This window comes from Genypterus blacodes, unplaced genomic scaffold (assembly GCF_046128005.1).
Source record: "Genypterus blacodes isolate CSIRO-AG114 ecotype Tasmania unplaced genomic scaffold, CSIRO-AGI_Gbla_v1 ptg000040l_1, whole genome shotgun sequence".
Lineage (NCBI taxonomy): Eukaryota > Metazoa > Chordata > Actinopteri > Ophidiiformes > Ophidiidae > Genypterus > Genypterus blacodes.
In genome coordinates, this window is record NW_027466853.1 from 2,726,944 (window position 1) to 2,748,599 (window position 21,656).

The 21,656-nt window shown below is 42.0% G+C and overlaps 1 protein-coding gene across 4 annotated transcripts in view; it reads right to left on the reverse strand.

The window, feature by feature from the left end:
* vps13b (vacuolar protein sorting 13 homolog B) overlaps nt 1-21,656 on the reverse strand; it is a 267,108-nt gene that overhangs the window by 200,058 nt on the left and 45,394 nt on the right. For 3 of the 4 annotated variants that reach the window (XM_076148413.1, XM_076148410.1, XM_076148411.1), the window contains exon 17: nt 7,278-7,462. The exons of the other annotated variant lie outside the window; for it this stretch is intronic. In XM_076148413.1, coding sequence (XP_076004528.1) covers nt 7,278-7,462 — 185 coding nt within the window. The remainder of the gene's footprint in view (nt 1-7,277; nt 7,463-21,656) is intronic. 4 annotated transcript variants of the gene reach the window in all.

Here is a 21,656-nt window from a genome sequence, read left to right on the forward strand (position 1 = left end):
TCAGTGGGTAGGGATTCTGCTTAGGAACCGGAGGGTTGCCGGTTCGAGTCCCGTATGGACCAAGTAAGTGGACTGGTAGCTGTTGGGTTGCCAGTTTGCCTCCAGGGCACTGCCGAGGTGCCCTTGAGCAAGGCCCCGAACCCCCAAACTGCTCCGAGGCGCCGATTATTATTATTACAATTATTGCCCTGCAGTAATTGGAAGTCGCTTTGGATAAAAGTGTCTGCTAAATGACTGTAATGTAATGTAATGTTGTTCTCTGAGTTCTATGACTGATATCACAATGTGGTGACCATTATGTTATGTTCATTTTGAAATTCCTACTTTTATTTTGACATTTCTCTATGCAGAGTAAACAATGCATCTAAACAACCAACATAAATCCTGCCCTCTGTCACACTTAGCCTGTTAGCTTATATTACTACAGTATACTGTACCAGACAAACTCAGACAGAAGTGCAATGCTATGCTGGAAAGATGCCATCCAAGAAAAAACTGAACACTGAATGTTGAACCCAGGCTTACAGATCCTGTACCAGGATCATCACCTGGACTCACATGACACAAAAGATGGTTACCGTTCAAAGAAACAGCAATCATGAACTCATTGGCAAACTTAGTTAACTTCTGATTCCTCTTAAATATCATCTTTTGCCAAAAGTCTGTGGATGGTGCATGAAAAAGGAATGATGAATGGAGAGTGACGGTGAAATGATAAGTCTGATGTCGCTTGGAGTGTGTGTGTGTGTGTGTGTGTGTGTGTGTGTGTGTGGGGGTAGGGGTGGGTGGGTGGGTGGGTGGGTGTGTGTGTGTGTGTGTGTGTGTGTGTGTGTGTGTGTGTGTGTGTGTGCAGGAGAGTTGCCTTGAAATGTTGTTTGATGGAGAAGCAGACCTCAGGCACTTCATATGTCCCTCTCATCTACTCAAACACATATAAAAATCCATGTAATCAGATGTAAGACTTTGGGACAGCACAACAAATCTCTGTTTTGCATCGACTCCACTGGCTTCTTTCATTAGCTCTAGACTAAAGTGAGGGACACAGGAACAGCAGAGATTCAGGAGGACAAAAGAATGGTGGAAGGCCCAAGTCTGGATTGACTTAAAACATCATCATAATCTGCCAGGAGTATAGCGAGTCCCCGTCTGTGGCTCATTGAAGTTTTCATTGACAAGAACCGTCTCAAGTTCCATCCAAGATTTATTTATCGCCTCTCTGATGTTGACACAATGTGTTTTAATGTCAGAAATAAGGTTGTGTATGGATGAAAATGCCCTGTCTCCTTCTATCCCTCCTGCTTTCTTCCTGCCCTGATGTCAATCCGTGAAGGAGACAAGTAGACAGGCAGAAATTTCTCCCAACCCAATAAGTTACCTCTTCAAAGACGTATGGATACTTGAGTGAGGGGCCAGGCCACGCTGAAACAGACATCTCAGGGTTTGCATTAAGCTTCCCAGCTCATTCCTGACATTTGCAACAACGACAGACCATGAAAAAAGCTCACATCTTTCCTTCTTTCACTTTCATTGTTGAACAATGAAAAAGGAGTATCAAAATCATCTTTGTGAAGTAAGTCTATTATATGACAGGCCCAAGGTGAATGTTTCTTTGGCTTGTTTTGATTAATAGACGGGAAACATTACGGGTGTGTAAGAGGGCCATGTGAAAGAAAACAGTGGAGAACTGCAACCTCCTGGGTTAAGTCTAATAGCCAGGACAAGGCTACCAGCTACCAGCCGCTTAGGCCAATAAGACAGACCCAGAACAAAGTGTTCAATAGGGGGGTAAAATGACACGTGCATTCTGGGACGAGACAATATAAAATGCACAGGCCACCAGGCATTGGCTTACAGAGTGATGTGAAAGTGGACACAGTTTACCCTCCAACAACGCAGAACTAATGCTGACACAGAGGGATTTGCATGGGAGCCATACTCCTGAAGACAGAGAGATCACAGTGATGTGAACTGCTGCCATGACAGGAAAAGCCTTTTTCATGTAGTGCACAAACCTGTAAAACATTCTATGGGCAGAGATCACATAGTTGAAACATTAGTTATCCAGCTTCCCTAACCTGATTCTATTTGAAGCTGGAACTTCCAAAACCAAAATCAATGGCAATGAATGTTATGAGTGAACAGTCCTGGACTACTGTGATCTACATGATATGAGAGCACAGGCCCACAGGCCCCCCAGAGAGCCCTTTCTGTTCCATTTCCACACCGACACAATACGCACCTTGGTTTGCTGTCCATATCAGCCTTTTGCCTAAAGCTTACATATGGGCACTGAGCTGTCTTTCTATCCTTCTGGCACTTTTCACTTTGACTTTTGTATTCCTTCATTTCATTTATCAGTCTGCTCTTTATGCCGTTCATTATCTGTCCTCCTCTCCCTCCCCCCCAATACCTGTCATGCTAAAGTTATGTCACAGCTCATAAATCACCAAGCAATCATCTAGACCACGTCTGGTGACCACCACCAACCAACTGCCAGACTCTCCTCCCCCTCTCTCCGAGAACAGACCACCACAAAGCTCAGAATCCGAAAAACCAGCTGCCAAGACTGTTCGCCTTGTGAAGAGGCATGGACCAAAATGATACGCAATACCCGCTAGGTTTCACAGTGTACAAAAGATACAACCAAGATGGGACCATGATGTCCCGGAGCATTCTTGTTATACATACACTGTGACTGGTGACATATTCACAGTTTTCTCTAAACAGCAGTTTAGAAACATAACTAAAATGTGTACTATGTATACTCTTAAAGAAGACAGGAACATAGACAAATCCAAAAGCAACACTTGTCTCCGCTGAAGAGCTGAGGAATTACTACAATAGGAGAGTTGGGGTTACTGTAGCTATCATTCTGATTCAGTGAGATTGAAACCAATGCCATTCCTCCTCTAGTGCATTTCAGTCCAGCCAGAAGTCCTTTTGACAATAAGAGAACTTCAAGTAAGAGAGTTAGATGTTGTTCAGCTACAACTCACTCTCAGAGCAATAACGGACAAAATAAAAAACAGGCAATGAAGGATTTCAATGGCTGGCCTTGTTTAAAAGGAATGGACAGGCTAAATCTTCCATCTTTCTTCATAAATTGTCTGCAGTTACTCTACGTCTGGATTTTTCCAGCTTCTCTGTGCAACGTCTGGAGGGTTACTGTCATGTATCACAAGTATCACAAATGCAAGGCCATGATAAAAACTTCTCATTTCTGTTTGATCAATGAGACAAGTGGAAACACAAAAACCAGATGCACAAATCACATGCATTTGTTCAAAAAGACAAAAGTTGCATGGGGTCACAAACAAAATCTCTTTCCTCCTGGCAGAGATGTGCCATCTGTAGGTTTAGCAGTTTTTGAAACATCAAAACTTGAGAGAGTCTCGAGATCCACCAAGGATGAGAGGAAATTAATCAAAATCCAATAAAACTATCAACAGCAGGGAGTCCATTACTGTAAGAAAACATATAGTGTTTCTGAGTGCTCAAGGGACGAGGCAAGCAAAGGAAGTTAGAATTAAGTAAAGAAATATTCATTCACTGGGTTTGATGACAGCTTTTATGTCGATAGTCTATTTAAAGATTATTATTTAATGCATTTAAAAGCAAAGCAACTATCAATGAATAACAAGCAACCTGACTTGCTAGCATCATTTAAAGTCAACCCTCCACAATCAGGTCCATAAATCAGACACGAGCATAATCTCATGTACAACATATTTACGTACACTGACACAATGGAATGCAGACTCAGGCAGTGTGTGTGAGGTTAGTGTGGTCAGTGTTTCACTCAATCTGAAATGCGCAGTGGCTGTGCTTAATAGCAGGCAGGGATTACTGGGTCATTCCAACGGACTGTATATTACTGCTACTGCTAGTGCAACTGCTGCTGCCACTCACAAAAGCATCCACGAAGTGGAAAGAGAAGGTGCAAGATGTTTTAATAAAGAAGTATTAGATTAGATAAGACATGTCATGATGAAATGATTAGACCAACATAAAAAGGGGAAAGAAAGAAGGTTAAGATGGGGCAGTAAAGACAGGGGACAGAGGAATACACAAAGGGCCAGATGTACCAGCAGGACAGGATGCAGATTTCTGCAGCACCGCATGTTTTCAATTTAGCACGTATTTACAAAGAATGATTACGTAAGATTATGTACAGCCACAAAAATCATTTGAATGCAGCGCTTCTTCTGCTCTCATTTCAAGTTGACTTTTTTCTTTTATTTGATTCCACAGGTACCAAAAAACACTTCATTTCAAGTAGATGAGTCATAAACAATTGTAAGGGATAACTTTTGTGTATCACGTTAGTAAATATGGAGAGACTATCTGTAAAAATCCTGCAAACCGCTAAGTATATATGGCCCAATCTGTTCTTAAAAAATAACATGGCAACAAGAAAGAAAAAGAAAGAAAGAAAGCAACCGAGAATGAAGGAAACAAACAGAAATGGGAGTAATGAGGGAAGGACTGCAGGAGGGCAGAGAGAAAGAAAGAGGCATGAACAGTTGTAAGCCTCACAAGCTGAGCGTTGTGGGCCACACACTGGAAGCATCCATGCACTTCAGCAAGCAAAGGCACATAAACGCCTTCCTACAGACTACTTCTCCATTCTAAGCAGACAACCAGACACAAAGTATGACATATTGTTTTCTGCAGCGCTTACCAATAAAACATTACACTAGTGTGAGCTCCAGTGGAATAATGTCTCCCCACAGAAGACTTCACTCTGGGCCAAGCTCACTACAGCAGAAAGGCCACACAGTGCAGACAGACACAGTGCAGTCAGACAGGCCAAACTGTCACACAACAGGCAGTGACTGACTTCTGATTCTCAAGGGAAAACATGATTTCCTTTTTGTTTTCTGATTCCATCCAGTTGTCTTTGGACTTCTGCTCACTGTGTTTCTGTTCTTGCTGCCATTGTGCAGCACAGTATCTTGAATTCTTACAGGCAGATGTGTTCCAGTAAGCTCCAATGACTCTATCTCTCACTGTTGCTTTCATCTTCGCCAGTCAGTCAAAAGCCTGTCAGGACCTTGAGATTACAAATGACACTTTGGTGATTTTTCCTTTGTGCTGAATTTCATTTGCGTAATGAAATTTCACAACAAGCTCTCCCGCAGAGGACACTGACCACCCGTCTTATCAGCTCAGCCTCCATATGGAACAAGTTGCACTATTGAAAAACCCTCTAACATGAAAAGGAGTGAGGGGAGGATGAATGACTAATGAAATTACAAAATTGCTTGCAATGTTCAACATCTTACTTGTGCATCTGTCCACGTCGCCCACATACTGGCCGCATTGGTAAGGAGCGCCGGCACATGAACAACACAGATCTAATCACATCATCGTTAAAAATGTTCTACCAGACCTACTGCTATGACCCTGAACAGTTGCGGCCAGTCAGCCAACAAGTCCAACAAGTTTACGGCACAAAGGGCCAGAAAAATGGCTTCATGTAAGAAATCCCCAGGTTAAACATTCAATGGTCTTATAGATAGAAGAAGAAGGAAAAGGAAAAGGAAAAGGAAAAGGAGAAGAAGAAGAAGAAGAAGAAGAAGAAGAAGAAGAAGAAGAAGAAGAAGAAGAAGAAGAAGAAGAAGAAGAAGAAGAAGAAGAAGAAGAAGAAGAAGAAGAAGAAGAAGAAGAAGAAGAAACCTTTATTTTATCCTAGCAATTGGGAAATTCAGATTTCAGATTGCAGTGTCTACTTACATGCATTTACACGCACAATGCAAACCACACGCATCTGAAAATTGCGATCCCCCTCCTACAAACACACACACACCAAAGGGGGCACTGCAGGCAGCCAGCGCCCAGTCCTCTCTGACGTTGATCTCTCCTCTTCTTGAACTTTTTTCCTTGTCTGCTCAAATGTCACACCACGACACCTTGATTTGGAATGGGACAGCAGATATTGTCCTCTGCCTGTGAGTGGTAGTCCGGTTTGAAGGGCAGATACAGCACTGGGGCCATTCTTGGTTCTATCATAGGAATTATTGCTTTAGTTTTTCCCACTAAAGAAAGCTTGCACAACATATCACCCATTCCCCTTCAATCTCTTGCCTTCTAAACCCAAACTCTTTCCCCCACTGCTCTTTTTCTAACCTGCCAGCAACCAGACCAGATGTGCAAATGTTTCTCCATGCTATTCAAGTGCTGTTCCAAGAGAAAGCCAGAATGAGGGAAGAGGAATATTTGACTTCACTCCACGGGAGACCGGTCTCATACATTTTGGCAGCTACACAATGGTGAAAAAGGTAGCAGCGCTGGCTGGGATGGGGGAGAATTTTGACGGCATACCCAACAACATGATCCTAATGAGTTGGAAAATCCCTGGCCCTCCGGAGGACCGTCCAGATGCTACTGCCATGAGAAACGCTACTGTTTCAGTGAATTCAGTTTCCCCTCGCTTTCTTTAACAAGAGGCAACATTTATTATTTGGCCATTAAGGCAACATGAAGCGTAAAACAGTCTCTGAGTTAATTTGGACTGGAGTTTCACTGCCCCATAACTGGGCGCAGGACAAGAACAAATGTATGCCAAAGTGCTTAACGTGAATGTGCATGTTTGGATATGAGTCTGCACTGTTTGGTAGAGGGTACCAAGCCAATCTGCCCACAGCTCGCTAGCTGCTATCATGTTGACTTGGGGTTGGGTGAAGGACAGTTTGGTACACTGAGAAATAAGGGTAAAACCTTTCAGAAAATAAAATCCATTTCAGCTCTAGCAAATTCTAAATATGCCCCTTGACAGTGTGCTGGTACTGATCGAAACTAAACCTCGAGCTGTACTGAACACAAACTTAGTACACCTCCATTATCAGCCTCCAGACATGCCTAAAAAATTGAAGCACCTTTTAGAAGAGCCACACAGCGTATGCCCCAAAACAGATACGTCTATATGTCTGGATATATTCAGACTGGGAACGTTAGTGAATATTTGCTACTTTCCACTCCCATTAGACCCTGTAATGTACACTCTAAAACACAAAGTACTCCCCAATCAGTTAGCCATTGAAGTAATCCACAGTATACCTTCAATATACCTTCAATTAGGTGTTGGGAAAAGCGACACAGGTTGGGCTCCTACTAAATACTGTAACAGTTTGTTACAACTTAACAGGGGTCAGCAGTTAAAGAGTGTGGCCACCTTGGACAGGTATCAGGAATGTATGGATATGTACGAGGATCATAACAGAAAGGCACAAGAAAAGTGAGTAAACTCTGGATCTAATGTGAAGCATGTGGTTTACCTGGGGCTTTGTACACCTCAGCTAGCAGTCCCTCACTCAGTGTCAGTGTGGCTCCTTTTACTGAACTGTGAGTCCAACTCTGGCAGATTGCCTGCAGCAGAAGTGTCTGGGCACGTGTGGCTTGTGCAGTGAAATGGGGAAGCTCAAAAATACACTCAGCGGTGGGCACTGAAGACCTCTTGGTCCTGCGGGAGAGGGACAAAATGAAAAAGGAGAAAACCAAGATTTAAATACCGATTGGAAGCGTTCACAATGAAATGGACACCGGTGGAAACATATAGTTCAGAACTTCCATAAATCAATCAATATCACAGCACAACATAAAACAGCTCTTTGAGAGCGCAGGGGGCCAAATAGGTGGAACTACATTCCAAAAGCAAATTTAAGAAGTACCAAGCGCAGGCCAAGCCTTCCTTTGTAACTTGGCAGGTAGGTGAATTTTGCTGACCCTTCTCTCCCCTCCGTCAAAACTGTGATGATGATTTATGTGAAGAGATGTACAGCCCAGAAACCTGACCCTGAAAAGAATCTGTACGCATTTAACATTTCATTTGTCTCAGTGTGTGTGTGCATGTGTGTGTGTGTGTGTGTGTGTGTGTGTGTGTGTGTGTGTGTGTGTGTGTGTGTGTGTGTGTGTGTGTGTGTGTGTGTGTGTGTGTCTCAAGCTGATGAGTTGAACGATCAGGGTAATGAGGTAACAGCACAGTCGGTCAGAGTCCTCCAGGCCCCTGTCCATCAGAACCTCAGTGGACCATGCTCTCATTTATCATATGACACACACACAAACACCATTTATTCATCAGTTCTATAACTCTTACTTTCTAGTATTTCCCTCACTGCATCACTCCTCTCTTTTCCAGACACAGCCCTCTTGCTTCTGTACATTCAAACACACTCCCCTCTCACTTACACATCTCCCATGCCTACTACATACATACACTGCATAACAAATCCTTCCTTCTGATCTCACAACCCTTTATCCTGGGTCTGAAACCATGGCTCCTTCGATCATAAGATCGGATGACATAACAATGAGTATGTGGTTATTAAACCTTTTTGGGATTTGGGTAACATGTAGTCGTACACATGCGGGGAGAAAAAGTAAAAGCAATTAAATAAAAAAAAAGAAAAGAAAAGTTTTTGGCCAGTTCTAGTGACATCACTGTGACCCTGCTAGTTAAGGTGACATCATTGTTGTTAGTTAGATGATATTAGATGATGATATTAGATATTAAGTTTGCTTTTCGCATTCAATAGTATATTCATTGAAAACAGTGTCAAGTGGCATTGCAAACAGCAGGCATTTATAATGTACAGAGAATGAATCCCCTCAGTAACAACATGTGGCATCCACATAACAAGCACCTGCTCTGAGAAAAACTGCAACTGGTTCAAAACACTACAGCCCACAGTCTCACTCATACATTTCAACACATCACTCCAGCTCTAGCATCTCTACACTGGCTTACCAGTTTACCAGGTTTACTACTTCATGGCTTGGCTCCATTATATCTTTCTGACCTTATTACCACCTTCCTGAGGGAACCTTAAGATCTCAGCAGGCAGGCCTGCTTGTTATCCTAAAGGTCAATATAAAGACTTTCTGAAATAGAGTTGTTTTCGTCCCACACTTCTTTATCTGTGGAATAAACTTCCTGCATTCCTTAAAGAGGCAAGCACTCTTGAGATTCTTAAATCCAGTCTAAAGACGCACCTTTGCTTGTGGCACTGTCTATGACAGTGTCTAACAAGTTAGAAGTAAGACCCCAACATGAGAACCAGTGTAGCGATGCTAGAGCAGAAGTGGTGTGCTCAAATTTACGTGTTCTTTGGCTCCTGGGCTGTCACCACATTAGACAGCTTCTCACCCAGAAAGACGCTGAGTGTGTCCAATTGCAGGCTCGGAGGATTCCTCTGCTTACCCCCCTTTCCCACAAACCCCCTTCTTCTCCACCGGGGCAGACCCCTGTCCGCCATCTCCTCCCACCCTGCCATAACCTCCTACCATCCCCACTGCCAAGCAGCTGCCCTGCAACATCACCACCTCTACCTACTTACCTGGACTGCTCCCCTTACTACCTGCATAAACTGCTGCACCAGGAGTGAGACTCTCATTGATAGCATTATTGTATTGTAATTCTAAGGGTTTCTATCATTATCTCTCTTTCTTTCTCCCTCGCTCTCTCAACTTGTGTCTTAACATACAGTATTACGTACTACTTTGTGACTGTATGTGCTTTTCATTGCACTATTCTTTGATTCCACCCCATCCTATCCCATTCCTATTGCACACCTGGCTGTTGGCGGAGGGCAGAATCTCTCTCCTGAGGTTTCTTTCTTTTATGTTATACAATAAGGATTTCCTGGGAGTTTCTCCTGGTCTTTTGAGAGAGCTTTGGGCTGGGTCGGAAATTTCCTGATGTTATGGGCCTGCAAAGCCATTTGAGACTGCTGTATAGAAATAAATCTAACTTGATTAATTTCCCAACAAAGACGAGAACTTAAGCATCGACTCCACAAAGAGAGATGGAACAGTAATGATCAATCAGAATGACTGATTGATACCCTTCTTATCTCCATTTCTCTCATTCCCTCCGTCTCCCTATGTATCCAAAGGAACCTCTGTTCTCTGGAAAAATACTCACAGAGCCTGAACTAAACATTGCAAAACAAGCCTCTTTGGTTCCACTTCACTCCTGTTCTGAGAGGTTGTTGGGCTGCTTACAGAGGCCTGGCAGTGCCCTGGACCAAGATACACATCTACTTACCACTTGCTTGACTGCATGTTGTAATGGAAGCAAAGAGCAGCATTTTTGGTGAAAATAGAACCATGACTAATTCTAGTGATGGCTGCAGCATGTCAGGAACGAACATCACAGTTCATTTAATCACATATCCATTTTGGTCGGGTCCCAGTTCAGAGTGTGGTATATGTCATGGTGTCTCTCCCGCCACTCAGCAACTCTGCAATCGTTTAACTCCCCAGCTTCCCTCCCTTTCCCTCTCTACGTGTCTGTATCTTTCCCTTTCTTCTGCTCCTGGGTGGTTCAGCAGGGTGACATGAGCTGTTGGCTACACACAGGCAGGCCCAGAGTTCTTAACGGCCTGCTGTTGAAGGGGAAACTACTATGAGACAAAAACTGAGAGGGTGAGACAGAAGGAGAGAGGGAGAGAGTAACATAAAGAGAGAAGAAAGAACAGAAAGAACCAATAATGGCAGATATATAAAGCCGGGGTCAATGGGTTTACCTTTACAAAACACATATATATGCCTGGCAACGTGGTGAATGTTGGCACCATCACAAGCCATGCAGTGTCATGGTTCTCTACTATTAAAATCACCACTGTTGCATGCTATACAACAAAACATCAATCAAAGTGATACATGCGTGTTTTGTGTGCATTACCATGTGTGTACATATAGCTAGCAATCACTGGAGAGCAAAAGAAACAAGTGGAGGGAACCCAGCAACAACAGTGTCCCCACATGCAGAGCAAATGTGCTCGCAAAGCCACTTCAATGAGAGGACTGGCAAGGGATGAAAGTTTGTTGGATTATTCCAGTGTTTATAGCGTTTCAGGGGAGCTGTCATGTGCATGTGGTTGTCTCAAACTTTAATTATGCACCTGTTTTTATTATATTATGCCCAATTCATTGTGAACAGCAACTTGGAACTTGGAGCTAAATGAGAAGCAGAAACTCTCGTTAGGGTGTTTGGGGAATGCAGAAAGTGAGGACAGCCAGACCCTCATCGGATTTCATTAAGGAGCTGGCATGGTGAGTGTTTCTTGCTGCAACATGGTAAACAGCTTTTGGGCCAGCAGCGCTTTGACTTTTTCCAAGCGCTTTGAAGGAAACATAAGTGTCCAGAAAACTAGATTCCTGTTTATTTTACCACATAAAAAGGAAGTACTGATAGCACTAGTAACAATATTACCAATTACAAAGGAGTTCACTGAAATTGCATGAACAGTATGTTATAGCAGCAAACCCATAACACACACACATGACACAAATAACAACACGTGTTGCACGCTAGTTGCCGAATGGAATCTGTATTATAAATTGTTTCACTAACCTGTGGGGCAAAACTAATTAAATAATATTGCTACTCTTATTACTCTTACAGGAGACCCACCAGATGTTGGTCCTGCCTCATAATTCAAGAATGCAACTCCTTGGCTTCGACATGACTGTGTCACAGAATAGGCAGTGTCTAACCTCACAGTAGTCCTTTAAGTCAATAACTATTTTATTAAAACACAGTCGTCACCAGGAATATGTTAGAAGGAAATCAAAATTAGTCAGGAGCTATGAAAAGTTAGGAGTTTTAATTTCAGCCAATGAAATATGCTTTCCTTTGGTGTATTTCAACAATATTAGGCTTCATTTCCCAACCTGTCCCCAGTTGGTGCCATGCCCGAGTGCCAAAGAGTTAGGCTGGGACTAGGACAGGCCAGTTGGCTGACTTACTGCCTGCTTGGTTGAGTAACAGGCTGGCTGAGTGGCACACAGAATTTCTGTCCAGTGTCTATGTCAGAGTCAAGCAGAACAACAGGGTGTTGTGCAGAGGGCATGACTCAGAGTCATCACAACCATACAGCTTTTATCAAATCATATTTCAGCCTTAATATGTTGCCAGGGTCCATGAAATCTGCCCTTAGGCCTCCAGAATCAACAGTGCGGCCGTCTGTAGCTTAAAGTCAACGCAAACGAAACTGTGGCGTTAACCAATCAGATTTCGAGTTTGCTACTACGGGCCAGCTAGCAGGCTTGCGATTAACGTCAGCACATGCACTTCTTTTGATTGGATACGCCTATTAAGAGGCAGAGCTATGCAGAGCTAGCAAACTGAACTTGAACGAGCTAATTTGTGTAGATTTCTACAAGCTGTTTTTTTTCAACCCACAATGGCTGAAGGAAAAGAATAGATCAATTTGGTCGCAGATATAATTACAACAACATTTTCAAGACGAACTTTCAAGACAAGCTAGACATCTTGAGGGGGCGGTGCCGCCGTGTGTGCCGGCACCGGCATGTGAGTGATGCAAGGTCAAGTGGCCGGTGGTGGCGCCACTGCGGTGTCAGCGCAGGCACTGCAGTACGATGCTGGTGTTGGTGCCGTTGCCGGCGCACTTGTCGGTGTCCGCTAACTTTTAACAATAGGCTAACTTTTAACAATAGGCTTACTTTTTTTTTCAATGCCATGGGATCTACCCACATTACATTACTTTTGCGAACGACGTATTGGGCAACCCTGGTGTAGGACATCACTGAAGGCCTAGGTGTCAAATGCACGGCCCGCCACTGCTACCATACCTACAGCAATCTTTGTCTGTTTCCTCTGGGTGCCTTGTCAAATTTGGACATAAAGCAGGAACAGCAAATTATTTTAACCATTAAACTAAATAATAGTAATAGAATGAAAGTAGACTGAACAGCGGACCTAGACAGGCTACACCTACACCTAGCCTGTGAAGCTCTACTCATGGGTCAAAGCTGGAGCCTTGTGTGGTTGAATGGATAGTAATACAGCATTAGTGACATCATACATACACACACAAATACATGCATACACACATACTTGCATACACTACAATACATACACACAGGCACATGGACACACAAAACATGCACACACCTGTATAGACATAATAGACATACACACAGACATTTAACGGGATGTTTCTGCATCCCTTCAGCTCCAGGTGGCTCCACAGATGCTAGTCATTGAGGATTTGATCACCCGCAGCATTAGATTAGCTGAGTCAGCCATGGTTTGTTGCTTAATGGGGGGCAGAGCTCCTCAAACTGAAGCCAGTCTTAGAGTGCTGGCAAACACTAGGGCAGCGGCATGCACGCTCTCTCTTACATTTGATAATATAGTTTTTCATGTCCACTGAGGTCACTAAACTGAAGGTTTGACAAGAAAAATGAGTCTGCGTGAAATACTACTCTCTGGCCCCCTCCCTGTCAAGAGTAATGATGATAGATTTAGTAGATGTCCATTAACCACTGGCTGGCAAGAATCTGCCAGTAGAACTACTCAGGATTTATAGATAACTGGCCCTTTGTGGCAAATCTGGCTTGCTGAAGAGGGCTAGCCTCCACCCTACTCCTTCTGGAGCCCATCTATTGTCAAAAATGTAAAGATAAAGCGCTTAATTGTCCTTTTGGCCTTTCTTCTCCTCTTCTAACACACGGGTAACCACGCACAAAACGCGGGAGCGAACAGTATTCAGTGCATCAAAAGCTTGTGGAAGTGCACAACAAAGCCTTGATTATGGTTATGAAAACAAGACTTAACAAGATAATCAATTAGCTACCTTTAGCTACCTTCACAACGTGCTAATTTCTATTTATTTGAACGTCTATGAGTCTATTTACAAAGTCCACATGTAATCCATTATTCTCTGACATATGGTCTGATAGACACAACAGCCCCGCCCTGGCAACAGTGATCAGTTATCAAGTTTCCACACATCATTCATTGTCACACTCTACACATGTTAATTAAGCAATATAAACATTACCAAACTTTAACAGTAAAGGAAATCCTCTACCACTATACTACCTCTATAATTGTTTTCCAATTTTCAGATGGGAGGAAGGTACGACTGAAAGTTTGCACGAGTTATTCATCAGGGCAAATTGATTAGAAATAAGAGTTCCACATCTTTCCAAGCCAAGGTCCTGACCCTTATCCAAATATTCGGAGTGAGTTAGGAGTTATCCAGAGTGAGACCCCTGCTTTATCTTACTACAAAGACTTACTATAGGAAAAACAATATTAAAACAGATAAAGCTAACAAATAAGTGAACACAATAATTCATACCACATATTCTTTAGCCCCACATGTTGAACAAAACCACCCATGTGGCCTACATGGGGGAGGAAAACAACGCTTTGCCTGAGGCTAACTCTGGCATCGAACGGTAAAATTTATGTTTGATAAGGTGCATGGTCGCTTACAAATAAAACATATACATGAAAAAATAAAATAAATACATGAAAAAATAAAAATAAATTGCAATATTATCACTCTGGAATTCTCTAACTGGAGGCATTGTTCTGAAAGGACATCAAGCTTCAGTTACTAGAAGAACGATCATGTAGTAAAATAAAGTAGTAAAATGTTCCTTTACACATTTTCTTAAGCATTGATGCAGCACTAATCAAATGAGTCAGTTTAAACAGAAACTTGCAGTTACTTTGGTTGTGGTTTCTTTCTCTAGATATTTTCTGAATGGACCATGAACAGTACCCCCCGTAATTCTAAGTAAAACTAAGTTAAGTCTTTGTGTGGTTGGCTGCCAAGTGTTTAATACATCAATTAAAATTCAATTATATAAAATTAAAGCTATGATCAGAAGTACTAATATTGAGACTGGCAAAACGTTTCTAAAATGCTGGATACAAGTTGTTGATGCTGATAATTCTGCTTAGCTTAGCACCTGGATCACAAGGTGGAGGTCTGAATCAGGGACATAATACATAAGTAACAAATGTTTTTGTGTTTGTGTGTACAAAGAGCAATAACACCAGCAACACTAAAGAAATCAGTGACCCAGATATCATTGTCATTATCACGTGTCATTTCTTGGCTCTGCATTGCTAAATGTCTGGCTTCAAACGAGGTCACTCCACTGAAGCTGACCTCTTGTCTGTAGTGGAAACCCTAAGATCAGCGAAAGCTGCTAGCCAATCCTCAGTTCTCATGCTGCTTGACCTATTGGCTGCCTTTAACACAGTATAGAGACAAGGACTTACTTAGCTCAACCTATCAAAGACTGAGCTCCTTGTCATCCAAGCCAATACTTGGCATGCAACCACCAATCAGCATCCAGCTTGACTCTTCTGAAGTCGATCCCACAAAGTCTGCCAGGATCTTGGCCATGTACAACATGGGGATACTCAGACCCTACCTGTCTGTGTATGCATCACAGCTCCTGGTTCAAGTTCTTGGCATTACACACTCACTACTGCAATGCCTTCCTGGGAGATCTACCAGCATGTGCAAAACGAGGCCTTAAATCTCTGGAATGAGTTACCAAACACCATTAGAGCCTTCTGTCTTTAATAAACTTTTTTAAGACACACTTTTGTGAACATAGGAAAAATAGGTAAAGAGGTAGCACACTGAATGCCAACCTATTGAAATGATTTAAATAAATAAACAATAAAAAATGTTTTACTTTTTTTAATTTAATAATGAGGTTATTTGTAAAGGTAGAGGCAGACATTGACATTATGCCCAGTGCACACACACATGCACACACGCACGCACGCAGGCACACCATCTGGAATACCCCAAACTCAAAACACACACATATGCAAGCACACATACTGAGATCCGTTCTCAAGAGAGGGCTTCATTACACAGGGATTACGAAAAGATATGTTTTAATCAAGTTGTGCAGACAGCTGCAGACCGCAAGGCAAGAAAATGGCAATGACGTGGTTCATCAGGCGTTAAAGGAAAACACATCAAGAGGCCTCTGTGTGTCTGAGTGTGTGTGTAGTTTCCTGCCTCTATCCAACATGTCCAGCTGTGAAGGACATAGGGTTCCTTATAAGGACATAGCGAGAAATGACATTTCTGCCCAGAGAACACAGACTTAATGTCACTTCCGCTTTACTCTTGTGACAGATTTTGCATTGTCACAAAAGCAGTAATCTAAGGGACCCAACGCATGTGCTCTAATTTGAATCTTACAATATGATTTCCAACCTTCATGTCATTAAAGATCAGAATATGTTCTCCGGTAAGTCATTTTATCGATCTAGCCTTGTTAAATACAAGTTAGATAGACTGTGACCAGATGTGACCAAATATTGCAAAACCTTATTGCCAGTCAAAACTGGGTGGGATTGTTTATGGGAAGTAATGGAGGAGTGTTGAGGCATAGTGGGGTGCATGGGGAGGACAATGGAATGCACACCACAGTAGATGATAATCCATGCAGAGCTGATAATCCATCTACCCTTCCCCATTTCCCCACTGTTTTCCCTCCCTTAAGCTTCAGTTCCTCAGTTGACTCAAGCATTTATAGTCTTCCAGTCTTCTGAAAACATCTACAGCTGCTCCTAAATCCAAAATCTTAAGTCATCAATATAGAGTACTTTTCATGGTATAGTCAAAATGAAAGATATGTAATTGGATCGCAAGAATCTAGTCTAGTAGAAATAATACAGATTATGTGTTGTGTTATGTTATATGATTAAATGTTTAGGGCTGAGTCAAAACGTGTTGATTTAAGATACCAAATGACACTTTGCAATCATGAGGGTAAGCACACGGCTTCTGCATGGGAGTGGCAAATGCGTCAGGACAACGTAACTCGAATGTCGCGAGAAAAGCAAGGAGGCCTCCATCGTAGCCAACACGTCATCAATGAGAGTACAAGCTTATGTACATCTCACAAGGTAATCCTGTGCTTTAGAGTTTAACATGGAACAATATCACATCATACGTCATTCCAAGCTTTTAATACACACCTGTTACTACATGAGGCATACATGTTACAGTGTGTGTCGATACATCTCTTTAGTTTCATCGTGTGGAAATGTTATTTTCTCTCTAAACTCTAACTGTACTTCTTCCAGAACAGGGCAGGACCGAGATCGTGTGTCTACTTGTCCAACTAAATGAATTCTGCACTGCTCTTATGGCCCCTGAATACTAACCACAGCAACCACAAGTTGATTTAAGGTCATTGCATCCGTGAAGGCTTTAAGCAACTTTAACCCTGCCAACACAAAACTATGACTTGCTTTGATAATGAGAAATGAAAGTGATTACTGCATTATGAAACCAACAGCAATCAAACTTTGGTTTGGGAGCACAGCAGTTAATGCAGAAGCTGTGTGTGTGACATCATTCACGGGATCCTCGTTAGTTAATAAATGTATGTTCATAGCAGAAAGATGGACCTCCATCCATCAAGTTCGAAGAGATCACTTGCCATCACAAAATGTTTCTCGTAATTCACCATATTAACGATATTGTTATAAATAAATAAATTGTGTATTGTTATAAATTCACCGGTAGACTAAGGTCAACATTTGCTAAATCTCATTTGGATCTCTATGTCTCAGGACTAGTGACATCAGAAAACATGTGTCCTCCTGATTTTGGTTGTGCCTGGAGACGGACCAGAAGCAGCTGGCTTTGACCAACTATGAAGGAGTAATAAACATTACAATTTCACTAGGACCCTCACACCTCAGATGCCTCAAACAGCCTTCAGAAATCATAACATGAGCTAATCTGGAGTCTAGACTGCTGCTTAAGACATAGTAATGGTCATCCTAACTTCACATTTGAGTTAGAAGTTCTAAAAACAGAATAAATCATTGACAATATAATAGACCAATAATCAGACACCATGAGAAACCAACGTTCACTTCTATTCAGAACCATTCCTGCGCCAAGTCAAACTTTTGTGGCTATATAACATGCACCTGTAATGCCACATGCCGTAAGAAATTATCCCCCACAGAAAAAGCTGAGCCAGGAACCAGGGTTGCTAAAAATGCCACATAAAAGCCAGCCTGGGGCTGAATTATGGCCTGCAAGGCGACGAGCCACACTAGACTGCCGCTCATTTGTTGGTTAGTTGGTGGGCCCCGGCCTTGGTCTGCCCCTTTATGCTGCTGTCAGGTGGCCTTGCATAAGGCAAATTATATGGTCTATGTATGTGTGTGTGCTCGCATGTATATGACTGAGAAAGTGAGGTTAGGGTTTTCAGAGCTCCATGCAGGTGGTTCTTCAAGCCCCCTCACCCCTCTTTCTGCTACCTCCTCCTACTTCTTTTTGCAAACCCTAGATTTTATCAGGGATAACAGGTTTAACAGCCAGACCAATTGAGACTCTCTGCAGAGTTGAAGTTGGCGGCCCCCATACACTGCCTTTCATGAGAAATAAGTACAACCTGATGCCTCTCAACTGCTATTTAATTTAAGAAGGTGAAAGTTGCTTTCAGAAAATGTTAAGTTATTGCTAAAAATGGGTGCTTGGGTTCATCATTTAAGAAAAACAGGGATGTTCTTATTGGTATACTATGTGGGAGTAGGTACTTCTAGAATGAGTGCTTCCAAACAAAGGTTATGACAATTTTGTTACATCTATTTCTTTATGATCAAGTCATCCAGAGTTTTGACAGCCATTGAGATCGCCAAGTCCATTCATCCACTGCAAGCGTATTGAGTACTATATAATATTGGCATTTATAAATATTGCCAGATTGATGGATGCAAAATGGGTAAGCATGGCAGTAGATTGAGGGGTGACATTGAATCTGAATTTAATGTTTTTCCGGTCGCTTTTATAACCTAACTTGTCTGAGATAAAAGGGTCGATGATTCATGCAATGATTTATAAGAGGACTATTAGATTGCAAGAGTGCAAGGTTATCAACAAGGTTTTAGCATCTTTATTTGCATTTGTGAAGCAAATTTGAGAATGTTCTAGTTTGAAGCCAATAAGGTGATTTAGAGTTGACTTTCAAAGATTTCAACGAGTGGAGTTGAACTCACAACATTAACAGGGAGTTGAGATGTTCCCAAGGTAATGGCTTGGGAGTTAAGGGGATGACAGTGGGAGCTGATAGTGAGCCTCCTTCCCAACCCTGTGATCTATGGGCGATGACCAAGTGGGAATAAGCTTACTGTTTAACAATGGCTAATGCTCACTTTCAGTTACATATTAGCCAGGGTGATGCCAACAAACAATGTCAAAAGGTGACAATCTGCCTTTATTCTAGTAAGGACAACCACAAGACACATTTCTGTTGGTTATCCAGGTACTGCAAACACAACAAGACAGACAAACAGACATTCACCATATACTGTATTACAACGCATTAGCTAAGGCCCCAAGGTTGAGAACAGGAGAACAGGGTTCATTCTTTTTCATCACTTTCAACTTACTCAAAAGAATGCAAGACTGTCATTGTAATTGTTCACTGTTGAAAAATGTCTTTGCACTTAAAATGCAATATGGGAAATCCAAGGTCAGAATCTGCAACTCCTTGGAACCGATTACACCTTCTTCAAATTTAATTCAGCACATGTGAAGTCTCACTGTAAAAGCCAAGGCTGGTTTGTCAATACTTTCCCATGTTGCCCACAGTAAGAAGTGGGAGCCTTTGTGGTGACACTGTGTGGAACATGAGACATGGATCCTGGACCAAATCATCAGCTGAGCTGCTGGGTCTTCACAGAAGACCAGTACCTCTCCAAACCCTAAATGATCACATGGCATCCATGCAGATCTCCTTAACTATGTGCTAGATGACGGACAGACGTGTGTGCGTGTCTGTGTGTGGAGAGTACATACATGTGTGCACTCAAGTAAACTTTTATACACCTTCAAGTTGCTGTGATACAAAAAAGAGCGAGAGGCAGGCACCGTGACATCACCCTCTCTTTTTCCATACACCCAGCTACCCTTCTCTCCTGTCACTCACCATTCATTTTTAACACTGAGACCAGAGGAAGAGAAATCTGCTACCTTCCCTGCTGGTAATGGAAAAGCTGATCCAAGAAACTACTGAGGACTGTCAAGGCAACTGGTCAAGGCTCTTTTCCCCTGAACACGCTTTCCCCTCTGTTGGTCCGTCTCTTCCTCGCTCTGCTCTCAACCCTCGCTGAGGATTCATGCCCACTTTTTCTTTACATAATTATTTGAAACTTCAAAGTTTTAAAAGCTCTGCCCTTTACGATCCCCCGATAAGAGAAAGAGGACAGGACTTCTTGGAGCAGTCCCAACACAAACAGGAATATAGTAATATAAAATGCTACCACCTGGGGGAGTCCATCTTTTGGCAGCTTTCATTTTTCATCTAAAGAGCAACTGTCTGTCTGTCAAACATTTACAGTGATGTTATGCCCGTAACTGGCATTGGTTTATGTTACATACCTGTCCCTATTCAAATAAACACAAGAATTCTGATATTTATCTCTATCACATCCGTCTAATCAATCTCAAGTTTTACATGGGGATGCCAAACCTCACACATTGAAAATGCAGGTTATCATGATAGTAAACGCTAATATGGAGTCAATCTGTCATTTACACATTAACAATAACAACATTAACTGTAATGGCAATCATAAATGAAGGCAGTTTGTTCAAACCACAGCCACAACACCACTGCTTTGGAGACATGCCTTCAATAAGCCTCTGAAGATGCCACCTTCACTTTTGTTCTACTTCTTTCTTTTTTGATTTACTTAAATAACATAATTGATTAGTCATATGCATGTCCAAGCCCAGTGTACTGTCGCAATTATTAACACCACTATTTTCAATCCACTCTCACTAAAAGATTGGGATGAATTCATGTATCATTGTTAAGACAGCATTTTCTACTGATCAGTTTAATTGTTATGAATCTGACTTATTATGATTACAAATCTCCTTATTCTTTGTGGTGTGGAATAGGACTTGATTGCTGAGTGCTTGAGGGTGGAACTAATTAAGGGACTTCATAGCCACAATAGCACTGCTTGGAGATATGCTATGAATAATGATCACATCAAATGTGCCTAAGACCTATGAATGGGCAGAATACACATGAAGCACTGCATATAAGGTCTATCACTAGATCATCTAGGTCTATCACACAGAGTAAGCTTATGCTGAGTTTGTCCGGTTTTCAAATATATTTGACATGATATTTGAAAAAGGCTAGGGATTGCCTGATTTTGAGTATAAAAGGTTTAACATTCAAGTAAATGTACTGATGCATTTACATTGTACACCATTACAAAGTCAGTATGATGTCTTCTTGGCACAAATCAGGAAAGGTGGACCTGGGTTTGAATCTGTCGGGGGCCTTTCTGATGCACATCCTTCCTCTCTTGCTCATACAGTGTACTTGCTATCTCTTCCTTCTCTCAAATGAAATCATCGTTATTCTTCAAGCAGCAAACTGTCAGGTTATGCAGATTAGATTCTGAATGATGCATGGAGTAACTTATTAACTGAAACAATAACACTCCAATTATCACTTGGTTAACAGTGAAACTTGACAAGCTGTCAAAGTGCTGCAAAGGTCCATTTAAACTGTGGAAAAGGGAAAATGAGACGTTAATAATAATTCCAAGTAAGTAAGTAACTTAGCAGTGTGTGCTCACCAATGTGAGGTTTGATAACAATTCAGCCACAAAGTGGAAAATACTTTACATTCAAATGAGACCAAGAAAAGGCCTCCTGGCACATCGTGGATCAGTCCATACTGTACTCCATCAAAGAGCAGCCTAAAACAAAGAATAACAATGCAGTTTCTTAACACGTCAAACTGCTCTGCTTGGGTTGTCAATGGTATTCTTAGGAATGGTGTTGACTGAAAGAGAAGCCACATGATGGCAC